The sequence below is a fragment of the Aquarana catesbeiana genome, linkage group LG03 (genome assembly GCF_042186555.1).
Source record: "Aquarana catesbeiana isolate 2022-GZ linkage group LG03, ASM4218655v1, whole genome shotgun sequence".
In the NCBI taxonomy this organism is placed as follows: Eukaryota; Metazoa; Chordata; class Amphibia; order Anura; family Ranidae; genus Aquarana; species Aquarana catesbeiana.
In genome coordinates, this window is record NC_133326.1 from 503,888,875 (window position 1) to 503,916,459 (window position 27,585).

The 27,585-nt window shown below is 43.2% G+C and overlaps 1 protein-coding gene across 4 annotated transcripts in view; it reads left to right on the forward strand.

Moving 5' to 3' along the window:
• Window positions 1-27,585, forward strand: part of LOC141132560 (proton-coupled amino acid transporter 1-like) — a 139,976-nt gene that overhangs the window by 46,720 nt on the left and 65,671 nt on the right. For all 4 annotated transcript variants that reach the window (XM_073621121.1, XM_073621120.1, XM_073621119.1 and 1 more), the window contains 2 exons: window positions 7,292-7,510; window positions 8,283-8,381. In XM_073621121.1, coding sequence (XP_073477222.1) covers window positions 7,292-7,510; window positions 8,283-8,381 — 318 coding nt within the window. The remainder of the gene's footprint in view (window positions 1-7,291; window positions 7,511-8,282; window positions 8,382-27,585) is intronic.

A 27,585-nucleotide genomic window follows, 5' to 3' on the forward strand; every position in this document is an offset into this window, starting at 1 on the left:
CATGCCTTCATTATACAAGTTATTCATTCATTCACATCACCCTGAACACACCATCCCCACCGTGAAACATGGTGGTGGCAGCATCATGCTGTGGGGATGCTTTTCTTCAGCAGGGACAGGGAAGCTGAGAGTTTATGGGAAGATGGATGGAGCCAAATACAGGGCAATCTTAGAAGAAAACCTGTTAGAGTCTGCAAAAGACTTGAGACTGGGGCGGAGGTTCACCTTCCAGCAGGACAATGACCCTAAACATACAGCCAAACCTACAATGGAATGGTTTAGATCAAAGCATATTCATGTGTTAGAATGGCCCAGTCACAGTCCAGACCTAAATCCAATTAAAGAGGAAGTAAACCCTTTGTTTCCCTGCAAAGGTAAAGCATAATGGGCTACATCACATAGTAGCCCATTATAGTCAGGTCCATAAATATTGGTACATCGACACAATTCTAATCTTTTTTGCTCTATACATGACCACAATGGAAATGAAATGAACAAGATGTGCTTTAACTGCAGACTTTCAGCTTTAATTTGAGGGTATTTACATCCAAATCAGGTGAATGGTGTAGGAATTACAAGAGTTTGTATATGTGCCTCCCACTTTTTAAGGGACCAAAAGTAATGGAACAGATTAACAATCATCCATCAAACTTTCACTTTTTTATACTTGGTTGCAAATCCTTTGCAGTCAATTACAGCCAGAAGTCTGGAACGCATAGACATCACCAGACGCTGGGTTTCATCCCTGGTGATGTTCTGCCAGGCCTCTACTGCAACTGTCTTCAGTTCCTGCTTGTTCTTGGGGCATTTTCCCTTCAGTTCTGTCTTCAGCAAGTGAAATGCATGCAGGTTCAGGTCAGGATTCAGATCGGGTGATTGACTTGGCCATTGCATAACATTCCACTTCTTTCCCTTAAACTCTTTGGTTGCTTTCGCAGTATGCTTCGGGTCATTGTCCATCTGCACTGTGAAGCGCCGTCCAACGGGTTCTGAAGCATTTTGCTGAATATGAGCAGATAATATTGTCCAAAACACTTCAGAATCCATCCTGCTGCTTTTGTCAGCAGTCACATCGTCAATAAATACAAGAGATCCTGTTCCATTGGCAGCCATACATGCCCACGCCATGACACTACCACCACCATGCTTCACTGATGAGGTGGTATGCTTTGGATCATGAGCAGTTACTTTCCTTCTCCATACTCTTCTCTTCCCATCACTCTGGTACAATTTGATCTTGGTCTCATCTGTCCATAGGCAGAACTGTGAAGGCTTTTTTAAATGTTGTTTAGCAAACTTTAATCTGGCCTTCCTGTTTTTGAGGCTCACCAATGGTTTACATCTTGTGGTGAACCCTCTGTATTCACTCTGGTGAAGTCTTCTCTTGATTGTTGACTTTGACACACATACACCTACCTCCTGGAGAGTGTTCTTGATCTGGCCAACTGTTGTGAAGGGTGTTTTCTTCACCAGGGAAAGAATTCTTCGGTCATCCACCATAGTTGTTTTCTGTGGTCTTCCGGGTCTTTTGGTGTTGCTGAGCTCACCAGTGCATTCTTTCTTTTTAAGGATGTTCCAAACAGTTGATTTGGCCACACCTAATGTTTTTTCTATCTCTCTGATGGGTTTGTTTTGTTTTTTCAGCCTAATGTTGGCTTGCTTCACTGATTGTGACAGCTCTTTGGATCTCATATTGAGAGTTGACAGCAACCAGTTCCAAATGCAAATGGCACACTTGAAATTAACTCTGGACCTTTTATCTGCTCCTTGTAAATGGGATAATGAGGGAATAACACACACCTGGCCATGGCTGAGCAGCCAATTATCCCATTACTTTTGGTCCCTTTAAAAAGTGGGAGGCACACATACAAACTGTTGTAATTCCTACACCGTTCACCTGATTGGATGTAAATACCCTCAAATTAAAGCTGAAAGTCTGCAGTTAAAGCACATCTTGTTTGTTTAATTTCAAATCCATTGTGGTGGTGTATAGAGCCAAAAAGATTAGAATTGCGTCGATGTCCCAATATTTATGGACCTGACTGTATGTGTCGCTTACCTGAAACCAAAGCCGCGATGTCACCGCTGTCCCCTCTTCCACGAAGCGTCCATCTTCCTTCTGGGTATCGCTGCTCCGGCGCTGTAAGTGGCCGGAGCAGCTATGACATCACTCCGCCGCATTCGCGCGGGAGCCGTCAGTGACGGAATGTTAACCTTTACTAACGGCATGCTCAGTGCGCTCGCGCCGTTGTCTAACCTTGTAGGTTAAGGAGATATTTCTTGCACTTGCAGGTAAGCCTTAATCTAGGCTTACCTGCAGGTTAAAGTGCTCTGTAAGGGTTTACAACCACTTTAAGAATCTGTGGCAAGAATTGCTGTTCACTGACACTCTCCATCCAATCTGACAGATCTTGAACTATTTTGCAGAGAAGAATGGGCAAAAATGTCACTCTCTAAATGTGCAAAGCTGGTACATCCCCAAAAAGAATTGCAGCTGTAATTGCAAGCGAAAGGTGGTTCCACGAAGGATTGACTCAGGGGGCTGAATACAAATGTACGCCAAACTTTTCAAATATTTATTTGTAAAAAATTGTGAAAACCATTTATCATTTTCCTTCCACTTCACAATTATGTGCCACTTTGTGTTGGTCTATCACATAAAATTCCAATAAAATACATTTATGTTTTTGGATGTAACATGAGAAAATGTGGAAAATTTCAAGGGGTGTGAATACCTTTTCAAGGCACTGTAGCTTTGACCATACTTCTCCTTTTTTAAAGCTGAACTCCAGGCAAATCTAAAACAAGCCAATGAAGGCAGTTTTGTATTTATTGAAATCTGAAAATGTTTATATGTATTTTAAATACAACTAGCATAAGTACATGGATTTGACTTGGTATCAGCCTCCTATCATTGCTTGTAGAGCAGCATTCTCAGCACACTAAATCAAGGAAAGCAAAAAAACTGAAGTCACCACTATGCTCTCTCCTGCAGTCAGCATGTTTGGAGGCACTGAGAAGCACATATGTACATACTGTATGTTGACAAAAGCATGCTGATTGGAAGAGAGAGCATAGAAGTTAACTCATTAGTCTTTTGCTCTCCTTCATTGTCCAGTCATAGGCTGGGGGGAAGGAGATGACCAGGCTGTGTTGCTTAAAGTTTTTTTGGTTCACCCTTACCAAAAAAAAAAAAAAAAATGGCCTATTCATGTAAAGGGTACTTGTAAATAAAAACAAACTGTGCAGCATTGACTAAAGTTGAATAATGCCCTTACTATAGGTGTAGGCCAGGGCTCAAAATTTCAAGACCTGAGCTACTAGCCAGGCCTTAAGGGTTACTCGCCACCAATTGCCCCACCCAACCCCTACCCTTCCCTGCCCCTAAACGCGCCCTCATAAATTATCTCTTGAAATGACATGTTGTTTTATGCAGAATTAAGTTATAAAAGTAAATATCAACAACAACTTTATAAGTGCCCATCATTGCAGCCTCACTTGTGCCTATCATTGCAGCCTCACTTGTGCCCATCATTGCAGCCTCACTTGTGCCCATCAGGGCAGCCTCACTTGTGCCCATCAGGGCAGCCTCACCTGTGAATTTCTGAGTGTTCCCCGTGCTTGCCGTCCCATACAGCCCCACCTCCTGGCCCAGATGAACAGTAATAGCTTGGCCTATCTTGGCAACATCCTGGGAGATTTCAGGTCAGGCTTTGTGTGTGTGTGTGTGTGTGTGTGTGTGTGTGTATATATGCCTATAGCAAGGGCAGTATTACATTTTGATCAAAGCTGCACAGCTTGTGTTTATCTACAAACGTTCCTTATCTACATAAGCAATTTTTTGGTAATGGTGAACTATGTTTTTAACTTCAGTAGGGAAATGTCAAGTTAACAGCCTGGCTGTGCTGCCTGACAGGATGAACAGAAATACAAACTTTTTAAATGTAAAACAGCTCCCATATATTTAATTCAACTGTATGTCTTAGTGCTTTACCTTAAGTTCAGTTTTAATGATACGTTTAAAAAGGGTGTGTGTGTGTGTGTGTGTGTGTGTGTGTGTGTGTGTGTGTGTGTGTGTGTGTGCGCAGTAATGTGCTTATTTTTGCAGTATGTGCAATTCTGAAGTCTGAAAATTAATTTTGAAACTGCCTTTGCTTCCTCAAGGCATGTTCATAGTGCCACCTGCTGGTCTATTTGTTTGTTTTTTTTTTTTTGTTTTTTTTTTAATTTTATTTTTCAATGAAAAATGTGTGGTTTCCAACATATGTAGGCCAACCTTCCATTTATAATCTTTAAAAAAAAAACTTTTAGTTATCTGTTTTTATTAGAAACCAGAGAAAAAAAATTCAGGAACGAGAGTGGAGGAGTTAGATTTTAGCGGTTAGAGCAGTTCCTAAATCCAACTTTAAAGGTTAGATTGTGCTTCTTCTTGTCTTGGAAAGAAAAAAAATTCTAAGGCCCCTTTCACATTGGGTGTATTTCCTTCTGATCAGCAGAGAATCGTCTACCAGTTCCCCTGCTGATTGGGGCAGAGGGGACGGATGACACATGACTCAGTTTCTGCACAGTAGACACAGACAGAGCTCCGTCTGCTGTACGGGCGGCCGGGAGTAAATGGACTCCACTGTCTGTTTACACCCGACTACCTCTGATCCGCCCTGCCTAAACGGAAGAGAACAGAGAACCCTGCTGTTTATTTTGGTGGATCTGATCCTATTCAGAGGTAGGCGGGTGTGAACGAACACAAGTCTGTTTACACATACCTGTCCATAAGGATGAATGGACCTTCTGACCAGGTCTGCCCAAAAAAATCTGGCTAGCAGACCTGATCGGAAAGCCTGTGTGAAATGTGCCTAATTATTCACAATAGGCACCAACTCTACTTTTGTTCCAATGTTCTTTTTATTTATTCATTTTTGTTAATAAGGTCCACTTTTGTGTGTTCCAACTCTTCCTGTTACACAGAATACTTTGTTCATACAAGTACATGGTACGGCAGGCACATATCAGGAATATGCAATGCTGGGGTAACAAACACTTTAATCGTAAAACAGGAGGCTGTGGAGGGATAGACAATTTTATTCTTGCAATGTTCCATCTCCCACTTAAATCCTTCCTCCTCCCCCTACCCCCTTTGTTTATTTATTTGTTTTTTTAATTTCCCCTCCTCACATCCCTTTTTTTGTAGTTTTCCAGATATATGATATGGCAAGTTCTTATATTATATACAATTTATAAAAAGTAGATTAAAGTAGAAAAGTTATTAAAAGTAGAAGAATGCTTTTTTTGACTTTAAGATTTGAAATGTCTGTTTTAAAAAAAAAAAAAAAGCTTATTTTTTTTTCCCCCCCTCCACACCCTCTATGGTTAAAGTGAAATTAAACTTTGATTTAAAAACAGTTTATTCAAATATGTATTCTTAAAGCAGAACTAAAGTCCCCCTGTAAAAAAAAAAAACTCTGGGCAGGCAGGCTTTTATTGCAGAAGAGACATGCACTGTCTCTTCTGCAGTAAAATGGCTGTACCTGCCTGCTCACATGCGAAGCTTGGCTTACAGTGCCGGGCCCGTCTCAGAGTGCTGGGATGACAGCCTCCTGCGCATGCACAGGAGTGATGTCATCCCCGCCGGCCAATGAAGAAGTTCAAAGACCGGCACTCGGAAGAAGATGCTGGCGAAGGACCATTGGATAGGTAAGTATGGAGACTATAGTCCTGCTTTAACTTGCCTTCTATAGCTCTCAGCCTCCTCCAGGTCTCCAAATTCTTCTTCCCTTTTTTTTTTTTTTTTTACTGCTGTGATCCGACTTCCTACTAGGGGGGACTACGTTTATTCTCCATGGTCCCACTGTATGTAGGAGTATAGCCACCCTCTCTTGCTCACTCCTGCAATGGTGTGTAAGATTTGCAGTTTACATGCCGCAACTAACGTACACTACTCATTCTAAATGAATGAAAGTGAGGGGGGAAAGGGAGAGGTTTGGTTGCTTGCAGAGGATATTACAGAAAAACACAGTAAAACTATTTAATGAAAAATAGTTTACATGGCCATTAAGTAGTGGGTGTGCATACATTTTTTGGGGAGAATAGAGTTATTATTTCGTGTCTTTGAAAATGACAAGGACATTTCTAATAAGATGAACAAGTATTTTCTGTCCTTGCTGAAAATGCTCTTAGCCTGAAAAATGAAAAACAAATGCAGACGTCACATCTAAGGACTGGTAAACTGCAAAATATAACACATGGTCAGATGAGACCAAAATTGAACTTTTTGGCCTAAAAGCAAAAAGCTATGTGTGGCGGAAAACTAACACTGCACATCACCCTGAACACACCATCCCCACCGTGAAACATGGTGGTGGCAGCATCGTGTTGTGGGGATGCTTTTCTTCAACGGGGGCATTTAAGCAGGTCAGAGTTGATGGGAAGATAGATGAGCCTGCAAAAGACTTGAGACTGGGGTGGAGGTTCACCTTCCAGCAGGACAACGACCCTAAACATACAACCAGAGGTACAATGGAATGGTTTAGAGCAAAGCATATTCATGTGTTTTAGAATGGCCCAATCAAGGTCCAGACCTAAATCCAACTGAGGATCTGTGGCAAGACTTGAAAATTGCTGTACAGACGCTCTCCATCCAATCTGACAGAGCTTGGGCTGTTTTGAAAGAAGAATGGGCAAAAATTTCACTCTAGATGTGCAAAGCTGGTAGAGACATCCCCAGAAAGACTTGCAGCTGTATTTGTAGTTCTGCAAGATATTTATTTGTAAAAAAAATTGAAAACCATTTATCATTTTCCTTTCACTTCACAATTATGTGCCACTTTGTGTTGGTCTATCACATAAAATCCCAATAAAATACATTTACGTTTTTGGTTGTAACATGACAAAATGTGGAAAATTTCAAGGGGTATGAATACTTTTTCAAGGCACTGAAATACCAAAATAAGACACTGGAGAAGAGTTCAACTTATCAGTCCAAAGTAGGCTGCTTAAGTGGACCAAAAAAAAAAAAAGATAGAAAATTCCCTCAGAACCCAATGGGCCTGAGATCAATGACTCCATTTTAATAAGATCAATTTTTGTATTGTAGCATATCAGGAATTTATACACGCAGAGTTTTAAAGTAACTGAAAGCTGTGGTAAGATGTACCAATAGGTCCAATTCACAAACTTACACCCCATAGTAAAAATTGTTAATTTTTAAAAACATGGCTAAAAATAGTGTCTTAGGCTTGTGTCAAAGCTTTGTGAATTGTGCCTTTTTTATATAGTCATCTTCTTTCTCTTTTAGGTGGTAGAAGCTGCTAATGCCACTTCAAATGACTGCAGTTCAAACGTGACAGTGGTGTTGAAGGAGAGTATGGACTCCAGACTTTACATCTTGTCCTTCCTGCCGTTCCTTATACTTTTAGTCTTCATGAGGAACCTGCGCTATTTGTCTTTCTTTTCTCTGCTTGCAAACGTGGCCATGTTGGGGAGTGTCGTCATGATCTACCAATATATTGGAAGGGTGAGTGGCTATTGGAAATACATTTAAAAACATGAATAAAATGGGAAAAATTTAGGTTTTGTCCAATCAGTTTCCTACTTTGTTGTAACCTCAAAAAAAAAAAGATTTTCTGGCAGCTCATCTGCTTTCTTTCCTTCCTGCTTTTATTGAGTTGGCCACTTGAGTAAGTAGTCTCTTATTTTTATGTTTCAGCAACCTTTTTCATGCTTCAATTAAGACACTTTCAGATGTTTTAATTAAACATATTTTAATTAACCTAATTTGCAATGAGGTCATACGTTCCACCTCCGTGAATGTGAACATTTAATCATCCAGATCTGTATCCCTCTCTGCTCCAAAACCCTGAAAGAAAAAAAAAAGTTTTTGTGCTGGATTGGTTTAAAGCCATTTCATTTTGTTTTTGTTTCCAAGGCATTGAAAGTAAGGAAGGCCTCTTTCACACTGGTGCGCTTCTGCTGCGCTTTTCCAGTGCAAAAATAGTGCAATAAAACTGTCCCCCATTAAATCTTATGTAATGCTTCACACTACAGGTGCACGGCGCTTTTAAAAGTCCTGCATACCACATCTTTGGAGCAGTTTTTCGAAAGCACGCCAAAAAGGCATCTTCAATTGTGGGTCAGTGCATCAAAAGCGCATCAGTGTGAAAGGGGCCCTAAGTCGTGTTTTTTTTTTTTTTTTTTTTTTTTTTCTTTACATTTAGCCCCAAACTAAGAATTTCCTTTTTTATGGGTCCATAAAGAACATTATTTAGCTCAGTCTTCCCTGATTCTAGGATATTCCAGATCCCACTCATCTTTCCTATGCTGCCAGCTGGAAAACCTACCCCCTCTTCTTTGGAACTGCTATCTTTGCCTTTGAGGGCATTGGAGTGGTAAGTGGCTGCTATTCTATTATTATTTTGCAATAGCTGCTGTGTTAAATGTAATGATTTTGGTATTGGAACAATAAAGCAGAACTAAAATGCTCCTCAATTACCTCCCCCTAGCACTCTTCTATGCCACCATGTTTAAATAAGCCAGTGCAGGCTTTGGGGAGCTGGAAGAGACCTGAACAGCATCTTTGCGCGCGCGGCGGATTTGCACACTTACACAAATGCTATAGGCTTCTGGTGTATGAGCAGTATAGTGCTCAGCAGCATTTACACATATATGGGGAAATCTGCTGCACATGTGCCGCAAAGTTGCGGCATCTAGATTGTAAGCTCTAACGAGCAGGGCCCTCTGATCCCTCCTGTATTGATTTGTATTGTAAGTGTACTGTCTGCCCCATGTTGTAAAGCGCTGCGCAAACTGTTGGCGCTATATAAATCCTGTATAATAATAATAATAATAATAATAATAATATTACCCACAGCCTCAAAGCATAGCTGTGATGTAGCAGTCCAAGAGGCAACGGGCCCGCCCTAGGCCAGACATCAGGAAGTGCTGCCTTACAGCACAAAAAGCAAATGGTAAAAATTAGAATAGCTTTATTTGTAAGATTGAGAGGGTGGAGCAAAATAAGAAATAGTTTGGGTGAGTTTAGTTCTGCTTCAAGACCAACTCGGGGCTCCTCCTCTCACCCCTCTAATGAGCCTCCTTTCTCCCCAGACTGCATTTTATACTTTTTTCAGAGTGCTTTCCTCTTTCAGGTATCAGGTTTGTGATGTGACAGGTCCTCTAACTCTTGGGATCTTTTCCTGACGATGGTCAGTCTTAAAGTAGTTCTAAAGGTAGAAGGTTTTTTATCTTAATGCATTATCTTAATGCTAAAGCCCTCTGTTGGGTGATGTGTCAGAGCCAGTCCAGGCTCTGCAGGGATCCCGTTAATAATGATGGGTTCTGACCAGATTCCTGATCGGCAGCTGGCTCAGCCTCTCAGTGCACCACTAAGAGCCTGAGTCAGCCTCTCCCACTCCCTCCACGCTCCTGTGAGCTCTGGAGGGGCAGAGCGCAGGACGGTTTTCCATCTGTCAGGTTTTGGTGTAGAGCCGGGTGAGGGACAGTTGCAGCTCAGATCAATGCTGCAACCATCTAGGTGAGTATATACAGTATCTCACAAAAGTGAGTACACCCCTCACATTTTTGTAAATATTTTATTATATCTTTTCATGTGACAACACTGAAGAAATGACACTTTGCTACAATGTAAAGTAGTGAGTGTACAGCTTGTATAACAGTGTAAATTTGCTGTCCCCTCAAAATAATTCAGCACACAGCCATTAATGTCTAAACTGCTGGCAATAAAAGTGAGTACACCCCTAAGTGAAAATGTCCAAATTGGGCTCAAAGTGTCAATATTTTGTGTGGCCACCATTATTTTCCAGCACTGCCTTGACCCTCTTGGGCATGGAGTTCACCAGAGCTTCACAGGTTGCCACTGTAGTCCTCTTCCACTCCTCCATGACGACATCACGGAGCTGGTGGATGTTGGAGACCTTGCACTCCTCCACCTTCTATTTGAGGATGCCCCACAGATGCTCAATAGGGTTTAGGTCTGGAGACATGTTTGGCCAGTCCATCTCCTTTACCCTCAGCTTCTTTAGCAAGGCAGTGGTCATCTTGGAGGTGTGTTTGGGGTCGTTATTATGTTGGAATACTGCCCTGCGGCCCAGTCTCTGAAGGGAGGGGATCATGCTCTGCTTCAGTATGTCACAGTACATGTTGACATTCATGGTTCCCTCAATGAACTGTAGCTTCCCAGTGCCGGCAGCACTCATGCAGCCCCAGACCATGACACTCCCACCAACATGCTTGACTGTAGGCAAGACACACTTGTCTTTGTACTCCTCACCTGGTTGCCGCCACACACGCTTGACACCATCTGAACCAAATAAGTTTATCTTGGTCTCATCAGACCACAGGACATGGGTCCACTAATCCATGTCCTTAGTCTGCTTGTCTTCAGCAAACTGTTTGTGGGCTTTAGAAGAGGCTTTCTTCTGGGACGACAGCAATGCAGACCAATTTGATGCAGTGTGTGGCGTATGGTCTGAGCACTGACAGGCTGACTCCCACCTCTTCAATCCCTGCAGCAATGCTGGCAGCACTCATACATCTATTTCCCAAAGACAACCTCTGGATATGACGCTGAGCAGGTGCACTCAACCTCTTTGGTTGACTATTGTGAGGCCTGTTCTGAGTGGAACCTGTCCTCTTAAACCACTGTATGGTCTTGTCCACCATGCTAAAGCTCAGTTTCAGGGTCTTGGGAATCTTCTTATAGCCTAGGCCATCTTTATGTAGAGCAACAATTCTTTTTTTTAGATCCTCAGAGTTGTTTGCCTTGAGGTGCCATGTTGAACTTCCAGTGACCAGTATGAGAGAGTGAGAGCGATTAACACCAAATTTAACACGCCTGCTCCCCATTCACACCTGAGACCTTGTAACACTAACCAGTGACATGACATCGGGGAGGGAAAATGGCTAATTGGGCCCAATTTGGACATTTTCACTTAGGGGTGTAATCACTTTTGTTGCCAGAGATTTAGACATTAATGGCTGTGTGTTGAGATATTTTGAGGGGACAGCAAATTTACACTGTTATACAAGCTGTACACTCACTACTTTACATTGTAGCAAAGTGTAATTTCTTCAGTGTTGTCATGTGAAAAGATATGATAAAATATTTACAAAAATGTAAGGGGTGTACTCACTTTTTTGTGAGATACTGGTAGGTTTTTTTTTTTTTTCTTGTTCAATATGTTTATTGAATTTACAATAAAAGAAGAATATAACACTATATTGACATGTACATAAGGTGCGGAAATTAACCACTTCAGCCCCAGAAGGATTTACCCCCTTCCTGACCAGAGCACTTTTTACATTTTGGCACTGCGTCACTTTAACTGCTAATTGCGCGGTCATGCAATGCTGTACCCAAATGAAATTTGCATCCTTTTCTTCCCACAAATAGAGCTTTCTTTTTATGGTATTTGATCACCTCTGGGGTTTTTATTTTTTGCGCTATAAACGGAAAAAGACTGAAAATTTTGAAAAAAAGAATGATATTTTCTACTTTTTGTTATAAAAAAAATCCAATAAACTCAATTTTAGTCATACATTTAGGCCAAAATGTATTCGGCCACATGTCTTTGGTAAAAAAAAATGTCAATAAGCGTATATTTATTGGTTTGCGCAAAAGTTATAGTGTCTACAAACTAGGGTACATTTTCTGAAATTTACACAGCTTTTAGTTTATGACTGCCTATGTCATTTCTTGAGGTGCTGAAATGGCAGGGCAGTACAAACCCCCCCCCCCCCCCCAAATTACCCCATTTTGGAAAGTAGACACCCCAAGGAAATTGCTGAGAGGCATGTTGAGCCCATTGAATATTAATTTTTTTTGTCCCAAGTGATTGAATAATGACAAAAAAAAAAAATTTACAAAAAGTTGTTACTAAATGATATATTGCTCACACAGGCCATGGGCATATGTGAAATTGCACCCCAAAATACATTTAGCTGCTTCTCCTGAGTATGGGGATACCACATGTGTGGGACTTTTTGGGAGCCTAGCCGCGTACGGGGCCCCCGAAAACCAAGCACCGCCGTCAGGATTTCTAAGGGCGTAAATTTTTGATTTCACTCCTCACTACCTATCACAGTTTTGAAGGCCATAAAATGCCAAGATGCAAGATGGCACAACCCCCCCCCCCCCCCCCCCCAAATGACCCCATTTTGGAAAGTAGACACCCCAAGCTATTTGCTGAGAGGCATGTTGAGTCCATGGAATATTTTATATTTTGACACAAGTTGCGGGAAAGTGACACTTTTTTATTTATTTATTTATTTATTTATTTATTTATTTATTTTTTTTTTTTTGCACAAAGTTGTCACTAAATGATATATTGCTCAAACATGCCATGGGCATATGTGGAATTACACCCTAAAATACATTCTGCTGCTTCTCCTGAGTATGGGGATACCACATATGTGGAACTTTTTGGGAGCCTAGCTGCATACGGGGCCCCGAAAACCAATCGCCGCCTTCAGAATTTCTAAGGGCGTAAATTTTTGATTTCACTCCTCACTACCTATCACAGTTTCGAAGGCCATAAAATGCCAAGATAGCACAACCCCCCCCCCCCCCAAATGACCCCATTTTGTAAAGTAGACACCCCAAGCTATTTGCGCAGAGGCATGGTGAGTATTTTGCAGCTCTCATTTGTTTTTGAAAATGAAGAAAGACAAGAAAAAAAAAGTTTTTTTCTTTTTTCAATTTTCAAAACTTTGTGACAAAAAGTGAGGTCTGCAAAATACTCACTATACCTCTCAGCAAATAGCTTGGGGTGTCTACTTTCCAAAATAGGGTCATTTGGGGGGGGTTTGTGCCACCTGGGCATTCCATGGCCTCCGAAACTGTGATAGGCAGTGAAGAGTGAAATCAAAAATTTACGCCCTTAGAAAGCCTGAAGGCGGTGCTTGGTTTTCGGGGTCCCGTACGCGGCTAGGCTCCCAAAAAGTCTCCCACATGTGGTATCCCCGTACTCAGGAGAAGCAACAGAATGTATTTTGTGGTGTAATTTCACATATTCCCATGGCATGTTTGAGCAATATATCATTTAGTGACAACTTTGTTAAAAAAAAAAAAAAAAATTTGTCTCTTTCTCGCAACTTGTGTCACAACATAAAATATTCCATGGACTCGACATGCCTCTCAGCAAATAGCTTGGGGTGTCTACTTTCCAAAATGGGGTCATTTGGGGGGGTTTTGAACTGTCCTGGCATTTTATGCACAACATTTAGAAGCTTATGTCACACATCACCCACTCTTCGAACCACTTGAAGACACAGCCCTTTCTGACACTTTTTAATTACATGAAAAAATATTTTTTTTTTTTTGCAAGAAAATTACTTTGAACCCCCAAACATTATATATATATTTTTTTAAAGCAAATGCCCTACAGATTAAAATGGTGGGTGTTTTGTTTAATGTTTTTTTTTTTCACACAGTATTTGCGCAGCGATTTTTCAAACGCATTTTTTTGGGAAAAAACACACTTTTTTAAATTTTAATGCACTAAAACACACTATATTGCCCAAATGTTTGATGAAATAAAAATGATGATCTTAGGCCGAGTGGATACCAAACATGACATGCTTTAAATTTGCGCACAAACGTGCAGTGGCGACAAACTAAATACATTTTTAAAAGCCTTTAAAAGCCTCTACAGGTTACCACTTTAGATTTACAGAGGAGGTCTCCTGCTAAAATTACTGCTCTCGATCTGACCTTCGTGGTGATACCTCACATGCATGGTGCAATTGCTGTTTACATTTTACGCCAAACCAACGATTACGTTCGCTTTTGCGCGAGAGCAGGGGGGGACAGGGGTGCTTTTTTTACTTTTTTATCTTATTTTTAAACTGTTCCTTTTCATTTTTTTTTTTTTTTTTTTTATCATTTTTATTATCTCTGGGAATGTAAATATCCCCTATGATAGCAATAGGTAGTGACAGGTACTCTTTTTTTGAAAAAAAGCATCTGACCACGCCAAGATCGGTGTGATAAAATGCTTTCCTAATTTCCCAATGGTGCTGTTTACATCCGGCGAAATCTAAGTCATGAAATGCTCATAGCTTCCGGTTTCTTAGGCCATAGAGATGTTTGGAGCCACTCTCGTCTTTGATCAGCTCTATGGTCAGCTGGCTGAATCACCGGCTGCATTCTCAGGTTCCCTGTTGGGACAGGAGAGCCAGAGAAAAACATGGAAGACGGTGGGGGGGGGGTACTGTAAAAGCAGTCTAGAGGCTAATTAGCCACTAGGATTGCTTTTACATGAAAGCCGACCGCTGGCTGAAAAGAATGATACCAAGATGATACCTAAACCTGCAGGCATCATTCTGGTATAACCACTCAAAGTCCAGCAACATACCAGTACGTTGCCGATCCTTGTTGGGCATATATTGTAAACTTTTTTTTTTTCATGCAGCCTGTGGGCTGAACGAAAAAAGAGATTGATCGGTGGGTATGCCCACCATTAGAATACCTCCCTTCATCCACCCACTTCTAATGATGGATATATTAGAGTCACGGCTTTATATGTCGTGGGAGCAAACGCTGTTGCTGTCAAGATGCATAAATCTGCGCTGCAACTGAATGGCGTACCTGAAAACAAAAAAATGGTTACCAATGAAACACAGTAAACAGTAAAGTATAAAGAAAATTGCATATCTGAAAAGCAAACATGATAAAACATAATAACAATAAAACATTGCAGAATAGAATACAGTAAAAAAGAGGAGAGGGGGAACGAGAGAGGGGGAACGAGAGAGGGGGAACGAGAGAGGGGGAACGAGAGGGAGAACGAGAGAGGGAGAGAGGGAGAACGAGAGAGAACAATAAAACGACAACTATTTTTGTTTTTTTGTTTACTTTTTTTAGTAACTTAAACTTTTGTAACTGGTACCAGGTTTGGGTCTCTCAAAATGCGATGGCATCTTGGGAGACCCTGTTAAAGTGTGTCCTAGTCTGTGCAGTGCTGTACCCAACGCTAATACTCGCTCAACTAGTGAATGGTAGCGTTCAAAACATTCACCAATGCATAGACCAGGATTGTCACGACAGGAGGGACAATAATAACGGTGTCACGCCTAAATCCGCGCTTGCTACAGACACGACATCTTTTTTGGGGGGCTCGTTGGGTAGGGGTACTCGGGAGGACATAAGGAAAATGCCTCTCATGCAGCCGGCTTACTGCATTTGGTTGGGGAAGGTGAGGTGGAGCTCCGTCTGGAAACAGAAGGGCTCTGACGATCACTTCCTGGAATTTAAGGAAGGATCCAGTCCGTCCTGAAGCTCTGTATAGCACATGAGCGTTCAGCAAAGCCAATTGAAATAAATAAACAGACACTTTTTTGTACCAGCGTCTGGCCTACGGGCAAATAGGTACGGCGCCAACAACTGGTCATTGAAATCCACCCCTCCCATATTTTGGTTATATTCGTGGACACAGAGGGGTTTCTCCACAACACCAGTCGCCGTAGTAATTTGGACCGTCGTGTCTGCATGAAGGGAGGTAAGAACGAAAACATTCTTATTGTCCCTCCATTTCATAGCGAGCGAATTATTACACTGCAAGCAGGCTCTCTCCCCCAGCCTAAGATGGTAATCTACAAGCCGCTGGGGAAAGCCCTGGCGATTAGGTCGCATGGTGCCACATGCTCCAATCTGTTGATCAAAAAGGTGACTAAAAAGTGGCACCCTCATGTAATAATTGTCCAAGTACAAGTGGTACACCTTTCCGAATAAGGGTGACACCAAGTCCCACACAATCTTGCCAGCGCTTCCTATGTAGTCAGGGCAGTTTGTCGGCTCTACGTGACTACGTGATCTTTGCCCTCGTAAACCATAAAACTATATTTATAGCCTGTTGCCCTGTCACAGAGCGTATACATCTTGACCCCGTATCTGGCACGCTTGCTGGGAAGGTACTGTTTGAATGACAAGCGGCCAGAAAACTTAATCAGGGACTCATCAAAGCAGACAACTTGATAGGGAGTAAACAAGTCTGCAAAACGTTGGTTGAAGTGGTTTACGAAGGATCAAATTTTGTAGAGCCGATCGTATTCAGGATCTCTACGAGGACGACAGAGTAAATTGTTGAAGTGCATGAACCGCAAAATCTGCTCGTATCGTGCCCTGGCCATGGAAGCAGAGAACAAGGGCGAATGGTAAATTGGGTCAGTGGACCAATATGACCGCAACTCACTCTTTTTAGTTATGCCCATGTTGAGGGAAAGGCCCAGAAAGATCTTAAATTCGGAGACCGTAATCGGTCTCCAATCTCTGGCAAGGGAGGACTGGGGAACAGTGGCGATGTGTTGACCAGCGTATAAATTGCTTTGGTCCACAATAGATCTATAGAGATCTTCGGTGAAAAACAGAAAATAAAAATCCAGTGGCGTAAAATCAACTGTTTACACCTGAATGCTGGGTTGGCCAGTGAATGGGGGAAGTACGGGTGCTGCAGAAGTGGTGGGTTCCCAATTCGGATAGCCGAATGCAGCAGGAAGGGCACTATGGGCACGACAGGCCTGTGTTCGTCTTCTTGGTGGCAGCGGGACACTACTTGTGCTTGCCACCTCGCCAGCTTGAACTGCACTTATGGGACTCTCCACGTCACCAAGTGTTACTGCAGTGCTGGATGTACGACCAGGGTGTACTAGGCCGCTGGTGCTTGCCAGTTCACCAGAAGGAATAGCGGCGCTAGTACTGCTCTGCTCCATATGAGGGACCTGCAGTTCTTGTAGGGCAGTTATATGGTGATCGCTGGTGAATGGGTTAACTATGGGGCAATCAGGGGGTTAAAACCTTTATTAGGTAGTATATGGGGGTCCCTGTCACTATAAAATGCTGACGGCGAACCTATATACTTACCTCCCTAACTAGCGTCACCTGTGTCACTAATACAGCAATCAGAAAAACGATCGCTTGGTGACGGGGGGGTGATCAAGGGGTTAACCTTTATTAGGGGGGGTTAGGGTGGTACCCTAGACCTAAAGGGGGCTAATACTAACTGCCCTACAACTTATAACTGTCACAACTGACACCAATGCAAAAAAAAAAAAAAAAAAAAAACTGCTATTGGTGTCACTGTGACAGGGGGGTGATGGGGGGTGAAAAGTGTGCCTAGTGTGTTCTACTGAAAGTGTAGTGTTTGGTGCACTTACTTGATGTCTTCTCTCCTCGGCACCGGAACGAAAAGACCGGCTCGGGGAGAGATGACATCACTTCCTCTGCCTCTGTTTACATTACAGAGGCAGAGGAATGATTTCATTGGCCGGGAGCGATCGCGAGGGGGTGGCCACGAATGGATGGCCTCCCCCTCACCTCCGATCGCCGGGGGGAGAAATACCGACCGCCTCGGGCACCAGGGGGGCGGGGTCCGATCGGACCCCCCGCCCGCGGAGGCAAGTAACGTACCTGTATGTTACTTTGGCTGCCCGTGCCATTCTGCCGTCGTATATCGTCATGAGGCGGTCGGCAACTGGTTAAGAAACACTGGCCACTAACAGGCCAAGTTTGCAAGATAACGGAAATACATCACAGGTGATATGATTTGGCTGCTAAGTGATTGCAGTATTCTAGTCTGCATCTCCCTAAGGTAATACTTGAAATCTGGCCTGTTAATGGGTCCTGAGGACAGGAGTTGAGAACCACTGCTTTAAAGGGTAATAACTCGCTTCTATTCATAGGCTTTAAATATACATCACTAATTACCGATCTCCAACAATCTGTACCATAGTTCCCAAAAAGAGCACTATACTGTAATGCATATTGGAAACAAAAGCTTTCACTATTTCATCCACTTCTTAATGGAATTGATCTAAAGACAATGCATCAACATACCAGATGACAAAAACTATACTTTACAATGCTGCTAAAGCAAGGTAAGTTGAGTATGTAGTGAGTAGGCAGAAAAGGGAAATGTTGTTGCAAAACCCTTAGACCAGTGGTCTCCAAACTGCGGCCTGGGGGCTGGATGCGGCCCTTTGCTTGCTTTTACCTGGCCCTTGGAGCACTTTTCCTGCCACTGATGTAATACACTATTCCTTCCACTGACACCAACAAATTGGCATAATTCCTGTTACTAACATTAACAATGGGGCACTATTCCTCCCACTGACACCAACAATGGGACACTATTCCTCCCACTGACACCAACAATGGGACACTATTCCTTCCACTGATGCCAGTACAATTTGCACTCCCAGTGGCCACAGTCTGGCCCCCCTAAAGTCTGAAGGACTGTAAACTGGCCCTCTGTTTAGAAAGTTTGGAGACCCCTGCCCTAGAACATTTTATTTTTTCTTGTTCACTACAGGTAACTTTTCCTTCTCACAGTTGTATCCTCTACTCTCTCTCCTTCACACCTCTTCTCCACCCCACAGCTTTTATATATATATATATATATATATATATATATATATATATTATATATATATATATATATATATATATATATATATATATATATATATATATATATATATATATATATATATATATATATATATATATATATATATATATATATATATATATATATATATCTATATCTATATCACCCTGTCTTTACCCCTTTTACTGCACTCATCAACTCCTGCTAATTTTGAACTTGCATACGAGACGTGTCTCCCCCCCCCCCCCCCCCCCCCCCATATAAGTCATACTCCCATATTACCTCTCTCACCCTTCTGCTTCTCCTAACATCTGGAGATATTTACCCAAATCCTGAACCGCTATCATTTTATCTTTTGACCAACACACCTGGCACCCCCTATCCTCTTTCAACGGCCGCAATCTACACAATCTGGTTTCTATTCCTCCTCTTCCTAGAACCAGCCTCCCCCTTTCCTGTGCCCTCTGGAATGCCTGCTCTGTATGTAACAAACTCACCTCTGTCCATGACCTTTTTATCACAAACTCGTTTAATCTACTTGCAGTTACTGAGACCCGGCTTCAAGAATCTGACTTTCCTCTCTCCTGCTGCCCTCTCCCATGGTGGCCTCCTCTGCACTCACTCTCCCAGGCCTAGTGGACGAAAGGGAGGTGGATTTGGAATCCTCCTCTCCCCTTAAAGCACTTTTCACAACCCTCTCTGTCCCTCTCCACATTTGAAGCTCACTGTATTCCTCTATTCTCTCCAGTTTCTTTGAGAATTGCTGTGATCTATCGGCCCCTGGACCAGTATCAAGCTACCTTGATGACTTCTCTGCCTGGCTACCCTACTTTCACTCTTATGAAAATTCCCACAATCATTCTCGGCAACTTCAACATCCCCATTAATCTTACCACCCCTGCTACTTCTAAACTTCTGAGCCTAACCTCCTCCTTTTGACCTAAAACAATGGACACACACTTCAACTCGCTCAGATGGATACTGTCTTGATCTTGTGTTCTCCTACCTATGCATTCCTTGCAACCTTTCCAACACACCTTTTCCTCTCTAATCACTACCTTTATCAGCTGCACACTCTCCTTTTCTTCCTCCACCTCACCTTTCATCGAACCTAACAAACCACTCTCTTCAGTCCTCCCAAGATCTCCTGCTCTCTAGCTCCCTTGTCACCTCCTTCCATGCTCACCTCCCAGGACTTCTCCCATCGAACGTCCTACCCCAATCTATCCGACTATCTCCTAATCCTCCATCTTTAGACAATCCCTGAAAACCCTTCTATTTAAAGATGCCTATCCTGCTTCTTACTAATACACTGTGTTTTTACTTAATCCATCAGCCCATCTCCCACAGTTTTTTTTTAAAAAAGCTAGTACCATATTTGCATAAACATGTATCCAGCAAATAATTATACACATGCGAAGCAGTGCAAAATTATAATAGAGATTTTTCTATCTTTATACAAATTAGCTTGGATACAATTAATACACTTCCAAGTATTTTAACATAGTTATTACAGTTTACATGAAAGCAAGAAAAGAGAGAGAGAGGGGAAAACAGGTCATAGGGAGGTCAGAAAAATACAATGACAAGAAAAAGTATCTGAACTCCATTGAAATGAAGTGTTTTTTTTTTTTTTCAGTATTTTACCATACAAATGAGATCTGATCCTCATTTTAAAGTGGTTGTAACCCTAAAAAAAAAAAAAAAAAAACTAAGACCCTGTTCCTTTAAGGGCATGATGCTGTATAGCACACTTCTTCTTGTGCTATGCCAAAAAACCTGGTTGATCCTGCCAGTTAATGTGTCCCCCCCGCCTCTGCTGACCACTGTAATCATGGCTGCTGAGTCCTGATTATCATGGTCAGTTTACGTGCCTCCGTGATCCGCTGCTGTGCTCTGACAGTGTCCCCCCTCCCCCTCTCTCTCTGTCATCGTGAGAGCGGCTCTCCTGCCCGCCCCTCCCGCCGCTATTCAGCTGCATAATGCAGCAAAAATACAAGTATCCCCTTCAGATTAGGCTGCCATTCACTACAGTGGTTTTTTTTTTTCCAATAAAAAGGTTAAATACCTTTTGTCACACCACAGCTGTGTGGTCATGTGATCCCTCTGTGCTGGCTGGCCCCGATCTATGGAGAGAAGCGGGAGGGGCTGTGATTCCCCTAGGCTGGCCGGCTGACATCACAGGGGAATCTCTGCCCCTCCCACTTCTCTCCATAGATCGTTACCGGCCAGCAGAGGGGGCCATTTCATTTAAAAAACAAAACAAATCCCCTGTAGTGAATGACAGCATGCCGGGAGGGGATACAGTACATGTAAAGTCACAGTGACTTTACTATCACTTCAAGTCACAACAATAGACAAACACAACGTGCTAAAGCTGATACACAAACAATTCTAATTTCATGTGTGTCTTTATTGAACACACTCATTAAACATTCACACAGCTGGAGGAAAAAAGGAAGTGGACCCTTGGAGTTAATAGCTGGTTGCTCCTGTGGCAGCAGTAAATTCAAGCAATAGCTTTCAGAAGCTCTGGATCAGACCTGCAAAATGTTCAGGAGGAATTTTTAACCATTCATCTTTACAAAACTGCTCCAGCTCAGACACATTTGTAGGATGTTAGATGTAAACGGCTCTCTTAAGGTCATTCCACAGCATCTCTATGGGGTTAAGGCACGGACTATGACTGGGCCACTCCAAAAGTCACATTTTCTTTTTCTGAAGCCAGTCTTTGGTGGATTTACTTTGATGCTTTGGGTTATTGTCCTGCTGCATCACCCAACTTCTACAACACTTCAGCTGGTGGACAGCCATCCTGACATTATCCTGTAGGATATTTTGGTAAACTTGGGAATTAATTTCCCCCTCGATGATGGTAAGTGGTCCAGGCCCTGAGGCAGCAAAGCAAGTCCAATTAATGTTCCCTCCATCATACTTTACCAGTGAGATGATGTTGATAACCTGTGCCCTTTTTGCACCATACATACTGCTGAGTATTTTTCCTGAACAATTTACCTTTTTGTTTAATTGGTCTACAAAACTTTTTCCTAGTAGCGTTGCGGTTTGACAAACTTCAGATGTGCGGCGTCCCTTTGTCAGAACAAAATAGCCCAGCAGGGGAGATCACTGTACTAACGTTGGATTGTTAGTACAGTGGCTCCGACCTGAGCTGGCAAGTTTTTTTTTTTTTTTTTTTTTTTTTCATTACACCCACTAGGTTGAACGAAAAACAACAACCCTGTTTCCCTGAAAATAAATCCTCCCCCTGAAAATAAGCCCTAGTTAAAGTCACTGTAAAAACATGTAATCCGCTTTGTAAAAAGTTTATATAATGTGCCGTGTCTCTCCTTTTGTAACTTTATTGTGGAAAATGCCTTATGTACAGGCGCTCACATGACCTGCCGGAGATCTTCTCCTCTCCTCCCGGCCGATGTCAGCGGCCCCTCCCACTGCAGTGCTCGGAGCAGGGAAGAAGAGCTCTGGCGGGTCATGTGAGTGCCCAGCGGCGCTGTAAATAAGGTACTTTACACAATAAAGGTACAAAAGGAGACACTGCACATCATATAATCTTTATACAAAAAGGATTGCATAATTTTGCAATGACTTTAACCAAGGTTTCTTTTTGGGATTACAGAATGTCATAATGCTAACTCCTAAGCTGACAGGGGAGAGGGGGGAGAGAAAATGGGAAACATTTTGTTGTTTTATTTCAGGTTTTTTTTAGAACCTAGAGAGGGGTAAATGACACAGCACAAGCACTATCTATCGTGCTGTAAAGGTTTAGGATATTTATTATTATTATTATTATTATTAATTTTTTTTTTTTCAGTTACAACCACTTTAAGGTTGTCTTGATGACATGACTGTATTTGAATAAATGTAGATTATTGTACATACAGTGGGGACGGAAAGTATTCAGACCCCCTTAAATGTTTCACTCTGTTATATTGCAGCCATTTGCTAAAATTATTTAAGTTCATTTTTTTCCTCATTAATGTGCACACAGACCCCCATATTGACAGAATAACACAGAATTGTTGACATTTGTGCAGATTTATTAAAAAAGAAAAACTGAAATATCACATGGTCCTAAGTATTCAGACCCTTTGCTGTGACACTCATATATTTAACTCAGGTGCTGTCCATTTCTTCTGAGGCTGAGTTCACACTATACTACACGACAGTAGTACGACTTTCATCCTACTTTGCTCTGCGACATCAGTCCTACATTGATCCTACATTGGTCCTACATCCATCCGACTTTCATGAACAGGATACTACTTTGATCTGACTTTTCAGATAGTATACTTGTCCTTTGACCAATTAAAACTAACACACAATGGGAGGGGCTACAGCAGGGGGCAGGAAATAACGCAATGTCGGATGTCTTGGTGTGAATCTTGAGGGGGAACTCTGCGCCAAATTTTAAATAAAAAACCGGCATGGGTTCCCCCCCAGGAGCATACCAGGCCCTTGAGGGGAACCCCCTACGCCGAAAAAATGTCGTGGGGGTCCCCCACAATCCATACCAGACCCTTATCCGAGCACGCAGCCCGGCCGGTCAGGAATGGGTTTGTGGGGCAGAGCGAGCGCCCCCCCCCCTCCTGAACCGTACCAGGCCGCATGCCCTCAACATGGGGGGGTTGGTGCCTTGGGGGAGGGGGGTGTGCTGCGGGCCCCCCCACCCCAAAGCACCTTGTCCACATGTTGAGGAGGACAAGGGCCTCTCCCCGACAACCCTGGCCGTTGGTTGTCGGGGTCTGCAGGCGGAGGGCTTATTGGAATCCGGGAGCCCCCTTTAATAAGGGGGCCCCCAGATCCCGGCCCCCCCACCCTTTGTGAATGAGAATGGGGTATATCGTACCCCTACCCATTCACCTAGGGGAAAAAAGTGTCAATAAAAAAACACAGTACACAGGTTTTTAAAGTAATTTATTAGACAGCTCCGGGGTCTTCTTCTGACTTCGGGGTCTCTCCGGCGTCTCCTCCCGGTGTCCTGATCTTCTGCCGGATCCTCCGCTATCTTCTACAGCTCTATTGCTAGCGGTGGCCCGGACTTCGGACTTCTGCCTTCTTCCTTTTTCTTTTCTTCCAATGTTGACACGACGCTCTCTCCGGCTGGAATGCTCTCTGTGCACTCTGCTATGGCTTATATAGGCGGTGACCCCGCCCCCTTATGCCGTCACAATCCCTGGGCATGCGGGGACTGTGACGGCATAAGGGGGCGTGGTCATCGGGTGATGACCACGCCCCCTAAAACGTCACAGTCCCAGCAGGCCCAGGGACTGTGACGGCATAAGGGGGCGGGGTCACCGCCTATATAAGTCAGAGCGGAGCGCCCAGAGTGCATTCCAGCCAGAGCGAGCGTCGTGTCAACATCAGAAGAAGAGAAGAGGGCAGAAGGCAGAAGACCGAAGACCGGGCTCCTCCGCTATAGCAGAAGATAGCGGAGGAGCCCGGCAGAAGACCTGGAGAGCGCGGAGAAGAACCGGAGAGACCCCCCGAAGTCGGGAGAAGACCCCCGAAGGCGGAAGAAGAACCCCGGAGCTGTATAATAAATTACTTTAAAAATCTGTGTAGTTTTTTTTTTTTTATTGACCCTTATTCCCTAGGTGAATGTGTAGGGGTACGATGTACCCCATACTCATTCACATAGGGTGGGGGGCCGGGATCTGGGGGCCCCCTTATTAAAGGGGGCTCCCGGATTCCGATAAGCCCCCCGCCCGCAGACCCTGACAACCAACGGCCAGGGTTGTCGGGAAGAGGCCCTTGTCCTCATCAACATGGGGACAAGGTGCTTTGGGGTGGGGGGTGCCCCCCTCCCGCAAGGCACCAACACCCCCATGTTGAGGGCATGCGGCCTGGTACAGTTCAGGGGGGGGGGGGGGGCGCTCGCTCGTCCCCGCCCCCATTCCTGACCGGCCGGGCTGCGTGCTCGGATAAGGGTCTGGTATGGATTGGGGGGGACGACTTGTGTCGGACCAGTTAGGACGGCTCCCATAGGGAAACATTGAATTTCACACGTCATGCGACATGAGCTCCCAATGTCGGAGCATTTGCCGGACCAGTGTGAACCCAGCCTGAGATGGTTCTACACCTTCATTTGAGTCCAGCTGTGTTTGATTATACCGATTTGGACTTCATTAGGAAATCCACACACCTGTCTATATAAGACCTTACAGCTCACAGTGCATGTCAGAGCAAATGAGAATCATGAGGTCAAAGGAACTGCCTGAAGAGCTCAGAGACAGAATTGTGACAAGGCACAGATCTGGCCAAGGTTACAAAAAATTTCTGCTGCACTTAAGGTTCCTAAGAGCACAGTGGCCTCCATAATCCTTAAATGGAAGACGTTTGGGACGACCAGAACCCTTCCTAGAGCTGGCCGTCCGGCCAAACTGAGCTATCGGGGGAGAAGAGCCTTGGTGAGAGAGGTAAAGAAGAACCCAAAGATCACTGTGGTTGAGCTCCAGAGATTCAGTCGGGAGATTGGAGAAAGTTGTAGAAAGTCAACCATCACTGCAGCCCTCCACCAGTCGGGGCTTTATGGCAGAGTGGCAAGATGGAAGCCTCTCCTCAGTGCAAGACACATGAAAGCCCGCATGAAGTTTGCTAAAAAAAACACCTGAAGGACTCCAAGATGGTGAGAAATAAGATTCTTTGGTCTGATAAGACCAAGATAGAACTTTTTGGCCTTAATTCTAAGCGGTATGTGTGGAGAAAACCAGGCACTGCTCAGCACCTGTCCAATACAGTCCCAACAGTGAAGCATGGTGGTGGCAGCATCATGCTGTGGGGGTGTTTTTCAGCTGTAAGGACAGGACGACTGGTTGCAATCGAGGGAAAGATGAATGCGGCCAAGTACAGGGATATCCTGGACGAAAACCTTCTCCAGAGTGCTCAGGACCTCAGATTGGGCCGAAGGTTTACCTTCGAACAAGACCATGACCCTAGGCACACAGCTAAAATAACGAAGGAGTGGCTTCACAACAACTCTGTGACTGTTCTTGAATGGCCCAGCCAGAGCTCTGACTTAAACCCAATTTGAGCATCTCTGGAGAGACCTAAAAATGGCTGTTCACCAACGTTTACCATCCAACCTGACAGAACTGGACAGGATCTGCAAGGAGGAATGGCAGAGGATCCCCAAATCCAGGTGTAAAAAACTTGTTGCATCTTTCCCAAAAAGACTCATGGCTGTATTAGATCAAAAGGGTGCTTCTACTAAATACTGAGCAAAGGATCTGAATACTTAGGACCATGTGATATTTCAGTTTTTCTTTTTTAATAAATTTGCAAAAATGTCAACAATTTTGTGTTTTTCTGTCAATATGGGGTGCTGTGTGTACATTAATGAGGAAAAAAAATGAACTTAAATGATTTTAGCAAATGGCTGCAATATAACAGAGTGAAAAATTTAAGGGGGTCTGAATACTTTCCGTCCCCACTGTACCATAAATAAGACATGCCCTGGTGTTTTTTGTAGCCAAAATTAACATAAGACCAGGTCTTATTTTCAGGGTAACACGGTAGCAGTGTGTACCAGGCTAGTCTATGACTTCACTTACTTTTTCTTTTCCTCCAGCACTGTGAATGTTTTTAGTGGCTGTTCAATAAAGACACAGAGAAATTAGAATTGTTTGTGTATTACAAGCTTAAAGTGGATTTAAACCCATTTTTTTTCATACTGTAGATTATAAGATTTCCTATCATTTGAGCCCAGTCTTGCCACACAGAGTTAATCCATCTCTGAGCAATCCTCTTTTATTGTTCAGTGAGATAAATGTTGACAAACTGAGAAAAACTTTGTCAAATCCTCCCCCTTGCTGTGAGTGACAGGTGATTTACATATCTCGTGCACCAGCCTAAGACACATGCAGTATTTTTTAATTCCCACCCCTACTCCTTTCTTCAGCAGCTCTGCAAGGATTGGCTGTTCCACACCTCAGCATGATTTGGCATGCTGAAGTCATGTGGTTACTTTCCTGTCTTTTCACCGGATGTTAGAGATCATAGTAGAAGTTCAGTGTTAGAAATAAACAGGAGAACATGCATATTGACAAGGGGAGTGTAGAGGTGGGCAGGGAGTCTACTGACATCACGACTCCACCCACCGAGCTCCAGATAACAGACCCCGCCCACAGAATATGCAGTTTTTCAGCTCTCATAACAGACAGAGGGGAGACATTTGACAGGTAAAGATACATGCAGGAGGCGTGTATATCCTTATAGATAACCCCTATGGCAGTAGTTTAGAAAGGATGACATTGGGTTTACATCCACTTTAAGCACAATGTGCTTGTCTAATGTGACTTGGATGAGATTCAGATCACATTCTATGGCAAATTACTGCAGAAAAACAGTTAATTCAAAGGGGTTCACATATGTCCCCCTCTGTGCTCCCCGTGTTCTCCTTCTGGTACCCCTTTGTGTCCACCGGGTCCCGATTTGGTTTCATCCTCTGGGTCCCCCTCTGTGTCATCCTCCGGGCCCCCCTGTGTCCTCCCCGGCTCTCCGTATCCTCCTCCAGGTCCCCCCATGTCCTGGATCTTTCAGGATGGAGAGCAGAGGAAGGAGCTGGTAAATCTGTAATTTTACCGGCTCCTTCCTTTTCTGAATGCACAGTAAGTGATAATTGACTGTTCATTCATAATTGTCACTGAGCATCGTAAACTGTGTTTATGAAGCTTCCGTTTGAGTGGAGAAGAGTATTGTAGAAAAAATATTTTTATATATATATATACACACACACACATAAAGAGGAAGTAAACCCTCGGCAAAAAAAAACAAAAAACCCTGCAAGACAAAGGCATAATTAGCTAGTATGCATAGCCTAAACATGGGTTTACAACCACTTTAAGTGTTGTAATTCCTAAACCCTTCCTCCATTTTGAATGTACATATCCTCAAATTTAAACCTGAGAGCGTGCACTGTCAGCCTATATCCATTATCCATTCTATAACTATAGCTTGAATATGTTTTGGTAAATACCTGAAGAAAACTAAAATTATGCCTGTGTGTGTCTGAATAAATATATATATAACATATTATGTGGTCCTAACAAAAGTGAGTGTATCCCTAAGTGAAAATGTCCAAATTGGGCACATATAGCCGTTTTCCCTCCCCGGAGTCATGTGACTCGTTAGTGTTGCAAGGTCTCAGGTTTGAATGGGGAGCAGGTGTGTTATA